The sequence below is a fragment of the Lepidochelys kempii genome, chromosome 6 (assembly GCF_965140265.1).
Source record: "Lepidochelys kempii isolate rLepKem1 chromosome 6, rLepKem1.hap2, whole genome shotgun sequence".
Classification (NCBI taxonomy): Eukaryota; Metazoa; Chordata; order Testudines; family Cheloniidae; genus Lepidochelys; species Lepidochelys kempii.
This window is the reverse complement of record NC_133261.1, coordinates 86,956,714-86,973,812: the sequence shown is the minus strand read 5'-3', so window position 1 is coordinate 86,973,812 and position 17,099 is coordinate 86,956,714. Positions and strand designations below refer to the sequence as shown.

Below are 17,099 nucleotides of genomic sequence, written 5' to 3'. Positions count from 1 at the left end.
TTAGTCCTTTAAAATGTGGTCCTCATCTGCAAGGTGACCGTATATTAAAAATGGTATTGTCTTAAGTAACAGCGCTGTGTATTTATAGTCTCAGGGCTCGTCTCCTAGGTGTTAGTACAGCATCTAGCACATTTGGATGCTGTTTTAATAAAACAAACTAATTGTGTAACTGAATAAACTACATTTTTAACTCCAGGTAGCAATGCAGAGCCAACACAGCTAAGAGCAAGTGAGCTGGATTTTGTGGTCTCCTACATCAGCAGAATAGTTAACTAAATTATTGTTGACGATGTGTGAAATAGAAAGAATCCAACTTGACTTTCAGATTGCAGTTAGTTTGCAGGGCTGGCTATTGCAAAAACACCATTTTTCTTCTAATTGGCCGTCCCTTGTGGGACTGCAGATAGTACTACTTTTTACTACAACTTTCATTTGGAGCTTCTGGACTTTCATTTCTTGCTGCTCTTGTTCAGACAACTTGTCTCTCTTTCATAGAAGAATTAGACGTTCTTGTACAGCTTCTCCTCTGTCACACTAGCCAAGCAGGTTTGTAGCAGTGAGCAGTTTGTTCCACTTTTTAAAACATGCTAGATTTGAAAAGCAGGCAACACTTCAAGAGAAAACACCCAAGAAAAGTTTTGTTTTTTTTTTCCCCCAGAATTGGAGTTTTATGTAAGAGATGTGGATGTGGAAAAGTGATAGATGTCTACTTTGTAATATCTGGATAAAAGCTTTCAGACAGCATTAATCATGATGCAAGAATGTTATTATTTAATAGTTGTAAACCCACTATTTACGCAGTCTTGTTCAGTTTGGACCTATAGCTCCTTTGCCTGTTAACTTGGTGACCGTAACACTTCATAATGACTTGGACCTGAATAGGGTAAAGTTGTTGAACTAGTGTGCAAGGCTGACCGAGCTCTGTCAACCCTCTGGAGAACTACCTGTAAGTGCCAAGGAAACTTTGTTTAAGAAGAGGGAATTCAGCTTGCCTCCCCATGGATGAGCTGCTTTTGCTGCTGTTGTGCAGTGTTTGTTTACATCTGGCTTGCTTTTATTGGATTACCACTCTGATCATATTTGTGTGGAATGTGTAAACTTCTATATAAAAGTCAGATTTAAAAAAAAATGTGATGGATGCAAGCATCTGAAGTGTTACATTTTTTTTGAATAGTTCTTCATAAAAAAACAAAATGGTAATAAGGAAATAATGATTAAATTGTCGGAACGTGCAGGATAGGATAGTTTGATTTGTGCATTTTTTTTCTCTTTCAAGTGTATTTCCTGGTATTCCATTCCTTTCCCTCTGTCTCCAGCGTGCATGTTTGCTCAGTGTCGGTGCTTTAGCAACTTTAGTCGCTTCTGCATTGTGAGAACGGCTTTTAGTGAATGTTGCATGTCCTTAGTGTACATACTGCTAAGGTGGACATTAGGCAACATATATTTTAACTTGTTTGTTGAACTGAAGCTATGTCTACACTACTGCCAGATCGATGCTTCAGTGATTGATGCACCAGGGGTCAATTTAGCAGGTCTAGTGAAGACCTGCTAAATCAACGGCAGAGCACTCTCTGGTCGACCCTGGTACTTCACCCAGAACGAGAACAGTAAGGTAAGTCGATCTAAGCTACATCAACTCCAGCTACATTATTCACGTACCTGGAGTTGCATAACTTAGGTCGACTTACCATGGTAGTGTAGACATAGCCTAAGTCTTGAATACCTTGAAGTTTCTGTGAATGTCAAGCCATTTTCTTTGTCTTTGCACTATTTTAAAAGGCCTTTTCTTTCTTCCCCCAAAATCCAAGTTTTAATTTGCACTAGAATAAAGTGTTTATTTCCTTAAAGATTTAACAGAGGCTTTGGATGAAGATGCAGACCCCACAAAATCTGCACTGTTTGCAGTTGCAACTTTGGCAGCTGCATGGCCCCAGTTACATCAGGGTATGTGTGGGTTTCATTTTTTGTTTCATTTATCTGTTTTATCTTGCTCTGTATTTTTTTTTTTAAAAAGCACATTTTACGTTGCTTTGTATATATTGGTCTCAATGCAAAATAACTTCTCACTGTTATTAACTATAGGCTGCAATTTGAAAAATTTGGATCTCGACAGCTGCACTCTTTCTGAGATTCTCAGACTTCACATCTTAGCATCAGGCGCTGATGTAACATCAGCAAATGCAAAATATCGTTACCAAAAACGAGGAGGTTTTGATGCTACAGATGATGCTTGCATGGAGCTGAGATTGAGTAATCCTGGTCTGTTGAAGAAACTCTCAAGTACTTCAGTATATGACTTGTCACCAGGTAATAAAACAAAATGAATGTCCTGTTTAAGATGATTCAAAGCCATTCTCTAGGTGGCCAATTTCAAATGTAGCCCAGTGACCAAAAGTTATTTAACAACCGTTTGTCCTGTGTAAAACAAATTGGCAGTTTCACTTCAGTTTTTGGGGAGACAGGTATCCCTGTCAAAAAACTATCACCCCAATTGGAACCCTTATTGGTGGTCTCACTGTGAGAGGTCAATTATTGCATGGGTGTGGAAATAAAATTACCCTTTCATTCCTAGAGGCATTCCGTTCAGGTCAGAGTTCAGGTGGGGCAGTGGCTGGACAGCTTACGCTGTTGCTGCTGCTTCTGTAGTTAAGTAGAGGACCTCCACCTCCAGGATTGTCAGTCCAGAAATTATCTCAAGGGCAGTATGCTCCTGTGAATATTTTTACTTACTTTAGCTATACTACTAGGTATTCAAACTTAACTGGCCATAAGCAATTTTTAAAGCTACTTTTGTTTCTAAAATGCCTCAAGATATTGGACACACAGATTCCCTTTTTCCTGCTTTTTGCACTCCTGTTTATGATTTTCTATCCCAGGTGATTTATATGAATAAGGAACCCAGAAATTCCCACCTAAGTAATAGGGTACATGATAAAGTTTCAGAACTTGTTGTTTTCCACTGAAATAAATTGGAGCTTTGCCTTCTCTACTGCTTTTCTCAGTTGGCAGTTATGTTGACACACAGAAGTGTCTATTTCAAGAAATTTCTGTTTGTACAATGTCAGTTGCCTCTTGTTTCACACATCCTGTGTGCATTAGTGCTCTTACTTGGATGCAAGTGTAAGTGTGTTTGGCTGGGTCAGCTTATATGTGTTTCAAAACCAGTTGCTCCATCTTCTGTAACATATGGCATTCTTTGGGAGACTGCCTTAAGGGCATGGCTTTGTGGAGGAGAGAAATAAAAAGAATACAGTTGCTGAATAACTAGAGTCCTTCAAACTGATTATCTGCAGATTTGATAGCCAGGAGAACCTTTGATCCTTTGGACAGTGGCATTTTCCAGATTTCAAGCTAAGGGAATAGATAAAGATGGATATACAGTATCTTGAACTTGTCTCAGTGTACATAAAATCTATACATTTGGCCTGAAAGATAGTAGGTCCTGAACCCACATGGCTTGTTGTGTAGACATCCCAAGAGTGAGCTCATCCAATGAATCCTCTTCATTGATCCACAGAGCGAAACTAGAAAGCTAAGTCGATCACTGTGATATAACCTGCTACTTTTAGGTTGCCCTGTCTGTTCTGTGCCCACAATATACTTTCTGAGATGGTTCTTAGGCATAATGGCCACAGCCCTTTCTGTGCTTATACCCAGCAACAAGAGAAGCATACATGCAGTTTGTATGTGTCCCTGAGAGGACAGAGGCAAGGTTCCCTTTGAAAGTGTGAGCCAGAATTTTCCCCCCCCAATCCCCAGGTTTAATGGTTGGATCCAATTCAAATTAGTAAAACAGAATGTGTATTTTAAGATAAATACAGCAGAACCTAAAATAAGAGTTTTTAAATGTTAATCACGAGATGGCATATTTTTGCAGCTATCTTATGTGTTGTTTTACAAACTCAATTACACAGGAAAAAAAAGATTAAAAATAATTCTGCTTTACAGATCACCTAACTGGTCAGATGTCCCTGTTTGTTTAGTGCCACCACCATGTGTAGTGCATGTCTGCTACGTTCAGATTAGTGCTTTGTCATTGGTGTAACCTGTGACTTTCTCCTAGGAGAAAGTCACAGAAGTCCTGTCTGGGTAATGTTCTTGCCAGATATTGCCACATATGCTTTTGGTCAGAAGGTGAATGAATGAATTATGTTTAGTTTGGAAGTTGTCACTGCACATATTAGCTTTAAGTTGGTATCCTCACACTTGATTTTATTTTTTTTAAATTGCTATTTCCTTTTGTCTGGTACAAGATACATAATATTTAAGATTTAAATTGCATCCTGATTAATAAATCATTTTCCAGGTGTGTCAAACGTTTCAAATGAGACCTTAATTTAAGGTATGGTAGTGGTGGCTTCTATGTTTTGAGATATATTTTTTCTTTCTTATCAGTGTGTCCCAGTGTGAACTTCAAACAATATAAATCTTAGCAGATGTCTGTCTTCCAAAACTAAATACTTTCTACTTCTTTGTACTACTAAAAATGCCTGTGTAGTACTTTTCTAGGATAACATGTAGATGAAAAATTCACACTGGAAATTCATTTGTGCAATTTTATAGATTAGTAGACGAAAGAAGTAAAAAATCATTACTATAGGTTATAACTAAACTGGTCTGGTTAATTATCTCATGGCACAATTGCCAACAAAAAAAATTTGCATTTCATCTTAACCCTGCACATTTGACAATGTCTGCTTGATTTGATATGTCATTTCTTCAGTAAGAAGCTGTCTTGGGCCTGAAGCTCACTATATAAAGAGTACTTCTGCATCTTTTATAATGAAGCATAAACTATTAACGTGAATTTTATCAGGGGAAAAGATGAAGATTCTCCATGCCCTCTGTGGAAAGCTTCTGACTCTCGTCTCCACTCGAGATTTCATTGAGGACTCTGTTGATGTATTACGACAGGCAAAACAGGAATTCAGAGAGTTAAAGGCAGAACAACATCGCAAAGAAAGAGAAGCAGCAGCAGCAAGGTAAGAAGTGAACATAACCAAGATAAAACTAGGTGGGACTCCTTTATGTCAAAAACTTAGCTGCTGGATCTGAAAAAGTAACAATTACTGTTTTTTGTATTATGCCAGCCTCCTAAGGCCTTAATCGGGATCGAGGCCCTGTTGTGCTAGGCATTGTACAAAGATGAGTTCCTGCCTTAAATTAGCATTTTCATCCTATGGTGTTTATTATAAAGGAAAGGGACATAACCAGATTAAATTAGGCACTCTCTTTATCTGTTAATTGCAGCTTTTTATATTCCCCCTATCCTTAGGATACGTAAGAGGAAGGAAGAAAGATTAAAAGAGCAAGAACAAAAGATGAAGGAGAAACAGGAAAAGCTGAAGGAAGAGGAGCAAAGGAATCCTGCTGCAGAAGTGTCTGTTGGGTAGGATCAGTTATTCTAATATGATAAATACAATTTTGAGCCTGCTTTTTAAATGGTGGTTTTCGGTATATAGAACCAGAGTCTAAGGCAGTGTAAATCTTTTTGACTTAAATGGAACTATGCCAGTTTATACCCACTGGGAAATCTGGTCCTTTAATGTTGATTATAGAAACAAAAGGAAAAATGATTGTATAAAACGATACCATTTTCTTTAAAAAATAATAGAAAAGGGTTGTTGAATACAGATATTTTCTATAAGCGAGTAGAGCCATGATGTCTGACAGTAGCAATTTGTGAGGTTAACGTTGGTATTTGATTTTCTAATTTACTAACTTGGGTGACGGTAGATCGTCATAGATCTTTAAGGCCAGAATGGACCATTATGTTGATTACTTTGATCTCCTTCATAAGTGGCGAAAGTACCTCATTCAGTAATTTCTGCATCAAGCCCATAACTTCTGTTTGAACTATAGCATAAATATTTGATTCTTAGCCAGCATGCTGTTCTAGAATATCTCCTTAGAATTGCAGTTTTTACATTGATAGAACCCTGTATTTTCATAAGCAAGACTCATGCATGTGCTGCTGCATAAGTATGCCTTCCTTAAGACCCTAAATTGTATTTTTCAAGGTTCTAATCCTGCAAAAAATTATGCGCTTAACTTTAGATACGTGAGTAGTCCCATGGACTGCTGCTTGTATGCTCTAAAGTTAAGCATGTTAAGTATTTGCAAGATTGGAGTCCTACTGTGTAATAACTGCCCTATAAAAATCACTGCTTAGTAAATGGTACAAATCTGGGTAGGGGAAATGTATTTTCAGTTTTCGAAGAGGGAACTGTAAACTATGTAAAATAAAAACTTAAAGTCTACATCGTCAGCTGGGGAAAAATGGCATAGCTCTGAATTCAGTAGAGCTATGCTGATGTACACCACATGAGGATCTGGTTTTAAAGCTATAAAATGCCTTTAAATTTTTGGGCTGGTATTTAAAAATTAGTTAAACCCTGTATTAGGCTTTAGTACAATATTTCTGTGATTATGGCTCAATATTTTGGTTTCTAGGAAATACTTCCTATATCTTTTTAAAGGTTCTCCCCCCAATCTATATTCTTACATTAGGATGTGAACTCCTAATATATATGGAGTCATTTCTGTGGAATAGTGAAGTAGCATAATAAAAGAAAAAATACATCTGCAATTCTTTACAGGGCAACTTTTGATAATAAAATACTAATTGTAAAGCACATTCTGCAATGTACTGTATGTTCTTTGCCAGCTCCATTCAGTTCTTTGACTATGGACTTTTGTTGTACTCTCCCATCAGGGAAGAGGAACGGGAAGACCTTGATACCAGTACAGAGAGCAAAGAAATTGAGCAGAAGGAACAAGACGTGGACACAGTGACAGAGGATGAGGAAGAACCAGGACCAAACAAAAAAGGAAGAAGAGGTAAAAAATAAATTTGTGTGTGTATGTATGCATAAACCAACAATTCGGTGAATTTTTAATTTTCTAGTTCAAAAAGCATTAGCCTTCATTGTAAATGTAAAGAAAAAAGACCTAAATCATAATGAGCTAATAAACGAATTGAGCTGGTTTGATCCCTCTTTTAGCTCTGTCCTATATTCTCTAGTGGTTCTATTCCTCTTTGTCTTCTCTGGTTGCCATCTGGACTCTCTTTGTTTTGTGTGTCTGTGTCTGCCTGAAAGACAGGAGATAGGCTGTGGCTTGAAAAACTGTTAGTTATTAGTACTCCACTTGACTGGCTCTACATGAATCTCTAATGGTGGCTGATTCAGGCACTTCATCTTTTGTAGAATTTAAGAAACCAATAGCCATAGTGTTTTTTAAGGTGATTTTATACCACCTAACTAATTAACTCTATTGATGGAGGGAGGTGTGAGGCCTGATGCACCCAGGCCCAGATTTACCCCCAGGCAGACAGCTTTAATCTCCCCCTAAGGAGCTTCCGAGGAATTCATCTAGGAGGGACAGTAAGTGAGATGCACTGAATCATGCAACACTGTGGCTTACAGGCCGTCTGTGGGGCCTCCAGGGGAGAAAGAGTTGTCTAACTTTTGCTGTTCCTCTTGGATGGACATTTTTTACCTCCAAGGGCTTTGTGCGAGACTCTTTGCTTCTGAAACCCCGTGGTGATTTTGGACCTCCATTGATACATGGAATAGGAATTCTGAGTCTTTTTATAATGCTTTTAATTCTGTAGTGCTTTCCATTGGATGTTGAGATATGATCATCACAAATGTTTGCGAAAATTAAATTTTTTTTAAACACTGATGTATTAAGCCTTAGAATACCATTCTGCTTATATGGTAGGCAAGTATTTCTATCCACATTTTACAAATGGAGGAAACTGAGGACAATTACACAGGAAGTCTATGTAAAAGCCAGGAATGAAATGCAGATTCCCTGTCATTTGTTTCAGCATCAAGTTCTTCTTTCCAATTTAACTATCTCAGCCTCTGTTGCTGGCAGGGTCTTTGACTTTTTACTACAATTTTACTCATTAAAACATATACTGGAATGTTTTCAGTGAGTCCACGTTGAAAATACAGGTAGTATATGAAAAATTTGTTCAGGATAAAGTAATTTAACTGGGATTGAAATTTTGTTTGTATACAGTGTGTGTTTGGTTTCTGGGTTGTGTTTGTTTTTTTTTGTTTTTGTTTTTGTTTTTTTTAAAGTAGATCTCATGGCAGTAAATGCAAGGCCAGAACTTTGTTGTGGTGGTCTCTCTGTGAAATCCTTACAATTTTACTTGGTCTATCGTGAGAGATTATCTGTAGCACCTTTATATTCTCAATGGCATAAATAATTGTAAAGAACAATAAATAAAACCTGGTCTAGGTTCTGGAAGGAGAAACTGTTATAAACAGGCCTTTCCTCTATGCATGCAAGTAGATTCTGTTCCTTGCTACTGACCAGTAGTGGTTGTGGTGGTGGTGATGATCTGATTATTTGCAACAGTTTTGTTAGAAAGTGGGAGACTCTAAGCCAGTGGTCTCCAACCTTTTCTCACCAAAGATCACTTTTTGAATTTAAGGGCAACCCTCTACCCTGCCCCTTCCCCAAAGCCCCGCCCCGCTCACTTCATCTCCCCCTCTCTCTGTTGCTTGCTCTCCCCCACCCTCACTCACTTTCGGGGCGGGGCAAGCTCTGGGCTGGGGCCAAGGCATTCGCAGTGTGGGAGGAGGCTCTGGACTGAGTATGGGGCGGGGGGGGCGTAAGGGGTGCAAGCTCTGGGGTGGTGTTTGGGTGCAGGAGGGGGCTCTGGGCTGGGGTGCAGGAGAGGGTGCTGGCTCTGGGAGGGGGTCAGCTGGGGCAGGGGGTTGGGGTGCAGGAGGGGGTATGGGGTGCTGGCTCCAGGAGGGGGATCAGGGTTGGGGTGCGGCCTCCTGCTGGGCAGCACTTAGCACGGGCGGCTCCCAGGCAGCGAGGCTAAGGCAGGCTCCCTGCCTGCCCTGGCCCCACACTGCTCCAGGAAAGGGCCCAGCTCCGGGGAGGGGGGGCACATGGCTCTGTGCGCTGCCTCTGTTTGCAGGCACCGCCCTTAAATCTCCCATTGGCCACGGTTCCTCATTCCCAGCCAATGGGAGCTGTGGGGGCGGTGCTTGCAGGCAGGAGCAGCACATGGAGACCTCTGCCCACTCCCCTTATCTGCAGGGGCGTGCTGGCCGCTTCCAGGAGTGGTGTGGAGCCACAGCAGGCAGGGAGCCTGCCTTAGCGGCAGCCCTGCTACAGCACCAGAGATTGCAATCGACTGGGAGAGTTCCCAGGATCAACCTATAGATAGGTTGGTGACCACTGATCTAAGCTAATGACAGAGGTTACAAGTACAGTACTATCAGTTTTCTTCCTTTCATTTTTAGGTAAGAGAGGGCAAAATGGACTTAAGGAATTTACGAGGCAAGACGAGACTTCTTGTGAAAAGAGTGAACCTCTTACTGCTGAGGAGGAAGAAGCTTTAAAATGGGAGCAACAAAAGAAAGAGAAGGAACTTATAGAAAAGATTCAGAATGCTACAGCCTGCACCAATATCTCTCCACTGGGTCGTGACCGCATGTACCGACGCTACTGGATTTTCCCCTCCGTTCCTGGATTGTTTATAGAAGAGGACTATTCTGGTCTCACGGAAGACATGTTATTGCCACGACCCTCTTCCTTTCAGAATAGCATACAGTCTCTCATCACAAACGAACTTCAGGTATCCACTAAAACTGGAGAGTCTTTGAAGTCGTCTGAATCTACCTCCAATATTGACCAAGATTCATATGCCAGTATTGCTGTAGAGGTGCCAAGACCAGTATATAAGCCAAACCGCTGGTGCTTTTACGATTCTCGGGAACAACTGGATCAACTGCTAGAGGCTCTGAATTCCCGAGGACATAGGGAGAGTGCCTTAAAAGAAACTCTGTTACAAGAGAAAAATAGAATATATGAACAACTAAACAGTTTTCCTGTGGAAAAATTCCATATTCCAGGTAAAGGGCAACTTCTTCCAAATGTATTTGATCTTAATTTGCTTTCACAATTGATTTCAGAGTAGCATTATAAGAGCTTGTCATTCTTATTAGAATCTCCTATAAAGTGATTAAATAATTCTACCAAATGTCTTAGCAACTGAACTATTTGCTTTTCAGAAACAAGGTTTCAGTGTATTTTTGTGATGGATAATGTATTGCATGGGTGTCTCAGTGGAAGGGTAGTGGCTTCACTATTTTTTCGATGTTGTTTCATAAATCAGAGTTGCTATTGTTGGTCTTTTAACAAAGTCTTTAGCTATACGCACCTGGGAAGAAGCTAGCTACAGCATGCATAACTAGGAAAAAGGCAAGGGAATCTTAAAAGTAAAAGAAAACTTTGGTATAGATGGTAGATCCTGAACACTGGTATCTGACATGAGTTCATTTTCAGTATCTTGATGATATCTCAATATTTCTGCTCTGAAAGAAAAGACAAGTTGGTCTGCCTCTGAAGACAATCACCTCTCCTTGTGTCCTCTACTATTACTTTGACTTGGCTGGGGGGATGGCTTTTCATATGATGATGTGTGAAATAATTCAAAACCTGTGCAGAACTGATTAATATGAATAGAGTAAACAATGATATGTTGCCTGATTGCTTTTTCCCAAGAATTTGGCACAAAGACCTAACTGTGCTACCCTTTGTGTGACATGCACAGGCTTAACAGTGCAGAAGTTTCTATACACATGTTGACACATCCTCCCTACAAGTGTAGCTTTTTCTGAAGAATAACATTGCTTTTGTGTGTGTCAAATTTGGAAGCTTCCTTGAAACTATTGAACAATTTTTTTGTGCTTAGTATATCTATATGTAAGCCTCATTTTTTCTACCAACAACACAGTTGCATATATCACTGATACAAGTAAAGGCTGTGTCTTGTGTATACTTCAAAAAACGTAGTAAATTTGTTTGAAGTTGTTTTTTGCAGAAATTTTTTAACTGAAAAGGAAACTTTCAGTGGTATCTTCAAAGTGTGTCATTTAGGGCAAGTCTACATTGCAGCGCTACATCGGTGTACCTGCACCGATGCTGCTATAGCACATCTGGTGAAGACGCGTTATGCTGATGGGAGAGCACTCTCCCGTCGGCATAATTACTCCACCTCAGCAAGAAGCAGACAGCACCAGTATGGACAGTGTGAAACTTGCGTTGCTTGGGGCGGGGAGAGGAGGCTTTTTCACACCCCTGAGCAACATAAGTTATACCAATTTAGGGCCAAGTCTACACTACAGCCCTACACTAAGTCTTGAATTATGTAAAATTCCTGTGAAGTTATCCACAGTGAACTGTCTTGAGACAGTCTAGGTAGGGGTGGCAAACTCATTCAGAGGAGTGGTCTGGATTCCTTGTTTAATTATAGTCAGTGGGTCAGGAAATGCATCCAGGACACTTTCTATTCTCTTCAGTCCAAAGCTGATCTCCCACTGTTGTCAGTGGAGATTTGCAAAGAGAGCAGAGGGAAAACAGAGCCTTTATATAGTAATTAAACTTTGTTTAATATCTTGTCACATTCTTCACTCTAAGGAAAATATTTTCCCTTTCTGGTCAGAGCTACTTACATACTTGTGTTTTTCTTCCTTTTTCTTTGTTTTTGTGTGTGTGTCCTCTGTTCTTTTCCGTCTGCATTTTCTTCGCTGCATCAACTCCCAGTTCCAAGCATTATGGACTTTACTCCCACCTCCTACCTCCATTACATCTGCTAAAATGAAAGAATAGCTAATGTTACCAATAAAATGTAACTGCTGGACTTTGGAATTGACACTCAAATTAATAGGGGGTAAGGGAATTAACACCATTGGGTGGTTGTTGTTTCAGGCCATCTGGAGACTCATTGTTTTGCCTTGTCTCTGCAGACATGAGGGCTAGAAGCTTTTTTTTTTTTTTTTTTTTTTTTTACTCTTTAGATGACTTTTTGGTAACAAGGGCCATATAAATAGATGTGTGCCTCATCTAGCTAATGTCCATGTGAGAGGTGCCCCTGATATAAATGGATGTTGGTCTCTCTCACACACATTTATTTCCTTGCGTATGTTTTAGGTTTTCATTTACAAACAGAGAAAAAAACTATAGTATAAATGTGTAAAAACTCCACCTCTTTCCCCATTACTGCTAATGATAAAACCATATACTCTGGACAGGAACTCTGGTCCAGTTTATTCAGCAAAGGAACGAATTCTGTGGTAAACAGTTGCAAATTGTGCTGCAGTGATGAGATATAGCCATGGTAATTTTACTTTTGGTTGGAATTCCATTGTAACAGAACTTAGCAACTCCCCCGTTTCCTACAGTTGAATGGATCAACAATATGTTGTAAATGATTTAAAATACTACCAAGGTATTACTTTAAATGTTATAGGCAGCAGCTTATTGTTTTCCTCCTTCCTTCCCCCTTCCCAACCGCACAACTGGCTTAAAAATAAGAATAGAACCCGATAACCCTTAATTTAAAATGTTTCTCCAGTACCTATCAACTTTCTCAATATCATCTCTTTGCAAATCACGGGCTGCCATTTGATTCATGCACAAGGCCTAAGCCAAAAAGAGAACCATCCCCACACACCTTAGAGTAATAGTACCTGGTGGAGATGTATGGAAATTGTTTCATTACTTGCAAATGAGAGTAATAGAAATCTAGGGATGTAAATAGTGGTTAAAAAAAGTAACTCTGTATCCGATTAAAATTTTATCGGTTACACAGTTAAACCTTTAACCGGGGAACTAGGAGTGCTATTACATGGGACCCCAGTTGCCAGCCCCCACGCCTGGGGCGGCAGTGGAGTCCTGGGCTCCGGCTGGCAGCAAAGTTTAATTTGTTAACTGTTAACCAAAACTGATAAGACTGTATCAACTTTTACATCCCTATAGAAATCCCTCTCCTCCCCCCCTCCCCCCGCAAAAAAAAAAAAATCTAGGGAGTTACCATTACCAACAGCTTCTGTCCGTTCATTCTTGACTGACTGCCTCCTAGTTTTGGGTACTTCTCTCCTCAGCACGCTCCCACCCCAACTCCCTTACATCCCGTGAACAAAGGTTTTTGCCATCCATGATGCTTTTACAAACTATAGGTTTAATCTTTGAGTGTGCTGTCAACTTTTTTGTGCCTTCCAGTCTTTAACATATATTTAACTTCTCTTATTATTATAATGTGTTTGACATTTCTTTTCATATCTTAAAGCTTTTATTATCCCACTCTTTCATTTGACTTTTTTAAAGGGACAGTGTCAACTTAACATCTAGACAATGTGAAAAATGAGTTAGTAATGTCACAGACTACTGGCTGTTACTTGTTAAAGTGGTAGGTAAACGCTTTTAAGACAGGCATGTGATTTTTAAATAAACAATATCCCTTTAATCTGCTTGCTTTAGGGCGGTCTGGATGTTAATATCCATCTTTCTTTGGGTATGTAGATATTTGATCCTGGTTTGGGTTAGATTCTACTATGATATGAAAAACTCAATACTGAGATACCTCTCATTATTAGAAAGTATTTTAAAGAACTACTACTTTTTGTTAATAATAATCCTATTTATGGAAAGTCCATTTTCTGGTCACTTAAGAAATAGAAAGCCCTAACAAAAAGCGTATTGGTTATTGCAGACAAACCTCAAAGTGACAACAAACCTCTTTCATCAGGGCGGGGAAGAATACAGAATGCACATGATACATTTCAAATGTCTGCAGAAAAGCAGCTTGAACTGAGACTTAGAGACTTTCTTTTGGACATTGAAGACAGAATCTATCAAGGAACACTGGGGGCAATTAAGGTATTACATTATAGTCTTTCATGGAAAGTGGTATTTCTAGGAACCAAACAGTGCTGCTCACTCTTTTTCCTGAACAAGAACTCTGCACGCTCTTCTCATTTAATTTGAAATTCAAGTTAAATGTGTACAATTATTTGCACAACCAGAAGTCTGCAGGCTCTCATTCATGTTTTCTTCAGGTTACAGACAGGCAATCTTGGAGAGCAGCCTTAGAAAATGGGCAGTATGAGCTGCTAAATGAGGAAAACAAGGAAAATGGTATCATTAAAACTGTGAATGAGGATGTTGAAGAAATGGAAACAGATGATCAAGCCAAATTTATTTTAAAAGACAGGTAAGAGCTGGGATTTAAATAGCAAATATCTTTTCTTTACCAATCTTGAAATGGTGGTTTTCCATGTCTGTTATGGGATTTTTGTGTAGGTTGACTTTTTGCACATCACCACCTTGCTAAACTAACTGCCATAACTTTTGATAAATTCTGTGAACCAACATTTTGTATATTAAAAATATCAGTGTTTTTAAGCAATGTATTGATGTCCAGTGAGCTATAGAACTTTGCTCTAGTATTTGCATGACAGTGTTTGTTACTTTGTATGTTTAAATAAATAGGTCAAGTACTATGTTGCAAAATACATACATATTTGATCTGTCTGGCAACCAGCATCCAGATTTAATTTGGCAGGGAAAAAAGCTCAATAGAAAGGCTGTATAATTAAGCCTACGATTTAGTCACAGGGTATTTATAGTATAAGTCATGGACAGGTCACTGGCAATAAACAAAAATTCACGGCCCCCCCAACCTGCCCGTGACTTACAGTATAAATACCCCTGATTAAATCTTGCGGGGCTGCAGGGGTGCCCCGGGGCCAGCGGCACCAGCTACCTGGGGGCCACTAAGCTGCTCTAGCTGCCTGGGGGAGACCACTGCTTGGCAGTCCCTGGGACCTCCCGAGGAGAGGCCAGTGCAAATGGCCCCGGGGCCACTCCAGCAGTGACAGGTGTGGCTGTCCCTGGAGCCACCTGAGCAGTGGGCCCTGGAGCCAGCTGCTTGGCCAGTTTTTATGTTCTTGTATTTGGTTTGTTGTACATTGCTATACTGCAGTCTTATAATAACTTATACTGTTTATTTGAGGGGGGAACCGACTGTCGGTCTTCTATATTTTTATATATATAATATGTAATTCCTGGGGCCAATTCTTGTTACCTATGGTGTAGCATTTAAAATCCTATAAATCCTATTAACTTTTTTTAAAAATTGTAGACTTGTTGGATTAAAAACTGAAGCTCCAAGCACTGCATCAACAAATACAAGCACTCCGCAGCCAGTTAATAATGTGGTCCATTACTTGGCATCTGCACTGCTTCAGATAGAGCAAGGCATCGAGCGCAGGTTCCTCAAAGCACCACTTGGTAAGCATTTAATCTTGATACCACAGCTTCATTTCTGTATTCAATTTTTTTTGAAGAGAAACAGATTTTTTTTTTATTTCTTTCATGAAGTGTTTTGGTGATACTATACCAGGACAAAATAACACATAACTAACACCTTTCCATGAACATTGTGAAAATAAAAATATTCAAGAAGTGGTTATTTTACAGCAATTACTGCTGTGCATCTGTGGAACACTGGGGAATGTTCAAGTTCCCCAAATACTTTCTATAGTTTCTGCTCTTGGGCCATGTGGCCTCTAGTGTGTACTCTAGGGAATTTGAACCCCAAAGGGCCAGCCACATTGCCAGGTCAATATTAGGTTGGATCTTATCCAATATACCACACTGCCAGCCAATCCTTTAGCATCTAAAACTAAAGGTTTATTATAAAAGAGACACCAAGAAGAGAGTTGTTAAATGATGAAGCAGTCAGATACATACAGAGATTTCAAAGTCCATATGTCAAGTTCTTAGGAGTATTTGGTGAGTTTGCTGGCTTGAAAGTCCCTCTGGAACACATCCCCAGCTTGGATGGGGTCATTCAGTCCTTTGTTCAGAGCTTCAGTTTGTTACTCCAGAGGTAAGAAGCAGGAATGAAGACCAAATAGAGATGATAGAGCTGCCTTTTATAGTCTTTTGCTATGTGGCTTGTTACTTCCTTTGTCCTAAACACAAGCTGCCCAGCACATGGCATGGAAAAGCCTTAAAGTTCTCTGTCCATAGGCATATCACATGCCTTGCTGACTCATAAGATGTATTCCCTGGTACTTTTCAGTGGGTTCATTGTACAGTTGATGACCCTTGATGGGCCATTGAACAGGCTAGGCAGTGCTGATGCCAGTCTGTCTGGGGAGATCACCCAGATGCACAGCACAAGTTTGAAATACAGATATACCATACATATCTATAACTCTCAATACAAAGGTGATACAAACACATAAACAAGCTTATCCTACTTGGCAAATCACAACATTTTCATAGATTCCCCCCCCCCCCTTTTTTTGTTTGTTTGCTTTATCATATTCTTTTCCTTCTTCAGAGAATCCCTGTTAAAGTAATTTATCTTCTAAATTGTTCCTTAGAAATTTTAGGAAAAAAACTGAAGTGCCTAGTTACCGAAATTAAGCTAAATACTTTTTAGTTCTGCAGCCTTTATGCTTGTAAGGACTTTTCCCAATGAGAAGCATAATTTTGTCAAGTGTTTTGGATCAAACATTGTTTGTCTGATCGATCCAAACCTCTTCTTCTCTCACCCTCCCCCCCGCCCCACATTTTTTTCCATTCAGTGTTACATTTTTGGGTGGGTTTTTTTTAAAATTAACTGTGTAAATTTTTAAACAAAACATGGTTTTGAAATGAAAAGTCAAAAAATTTCATTTTGAAAATGTCAATGGTGTTTGTTTTTTGTTTTAGCCAAAACCACTTGTCAAATTTATGAATAGTTTATTTGCCCTGAAATGGCATTTTTCAGCAAAAACTATCTGACCAAAAATTTTTGCTCAGCTTTAGTCCCATATACATTTGAGAGTACACTTTATTGATTACTTAAATATTCTGTTTTCTTTGTTCCCAGTTTTCCATAGTCCTAATGGTTAGATTTGGGGGGGGAAGAGGGTAGGAATCGTGATTTCATACAGGTTTGTTCTGTTGTCTTACAAAGAAATCTAATAGTGTTGTAGGATAGCAGGCTTGTCCAAGTGGCAGGCCTTAAATCTCCTATGTCCTTACTTCTCCTTTCAAGACCATGCCAACTTAAAACAGTAGCCATACTGATTTAACTAAACTGGTATTGTTAAAGCACTACAGACCCCACACCACCCCAGTATGGAACTATTATGCCAATATAGCTTATTTCCATGCAGGGAAGGGGAATATATTGTACTAATATAAGGCACCTTTTTATATTGGTATAATTGCATCCACACTGGGCAGGAGGGAGAGGGAAATTGTACTGTTCTAACTATATT

The 17,099-nt window shown here is 39.4% G+C and overlaps 1 protein-coding gene across 7 annotated transcripts in view; it reads left to right on the top strand.

Moving 5' to 3' along the window:
• BAZ1A (bromodomain adjacent to zinc finger domain 1A) overlaps window positions 1-17,099 on the top strand; it is a 115,994-nt gene that overhangs the window by 72,963 nt on the left and 25,932 nt on the right. For 4 of the 7 annotated variants that reach the window (XM_073349002.1, XM_073349001.1, XM_073349006.1 and 1 more), the window contains exons 13-21: window positions 1,849-1,944; window positions 2,083-2,307; window positions 4,817-4,982; window positions 5,276-5,389; window positions 6,716-6,840; window positions 9,279-9,890; window positions 13,532-13,698; window positions 13,878-14,032; window positions 14,963-15,111. In XM_073349002.1, the coding sequence (XP_073205103.1) occupies window positions 1,849-1,944; window positions 2,083-2,307; window positions 4,817-4,982; window positions 5,276-5,389; window positions 6,716-6,840; window positions 9,279-9,890; window positions 13,532-13,698; window positions 13,878-14,032; window positions 14,963-15,111 (1,809 nt within the window). The remainder of the gene's footprint in view (window positions 1-1,848; window positions 1,945-2,082; window positions 2,308-4,816; window positions 4,983-5,275; window positions 5,390-6,715; window positions 6,841-9,278; window positions 9,891-13,531; window positions 13,699-13,877; window positions 14,033-14,962; window positions 15,112-17,099) is intronic. The other 3 variants (XM_073349005.1, XM_073349008.1, XM_073349004.1) reach the window with 2 other exon arrangements.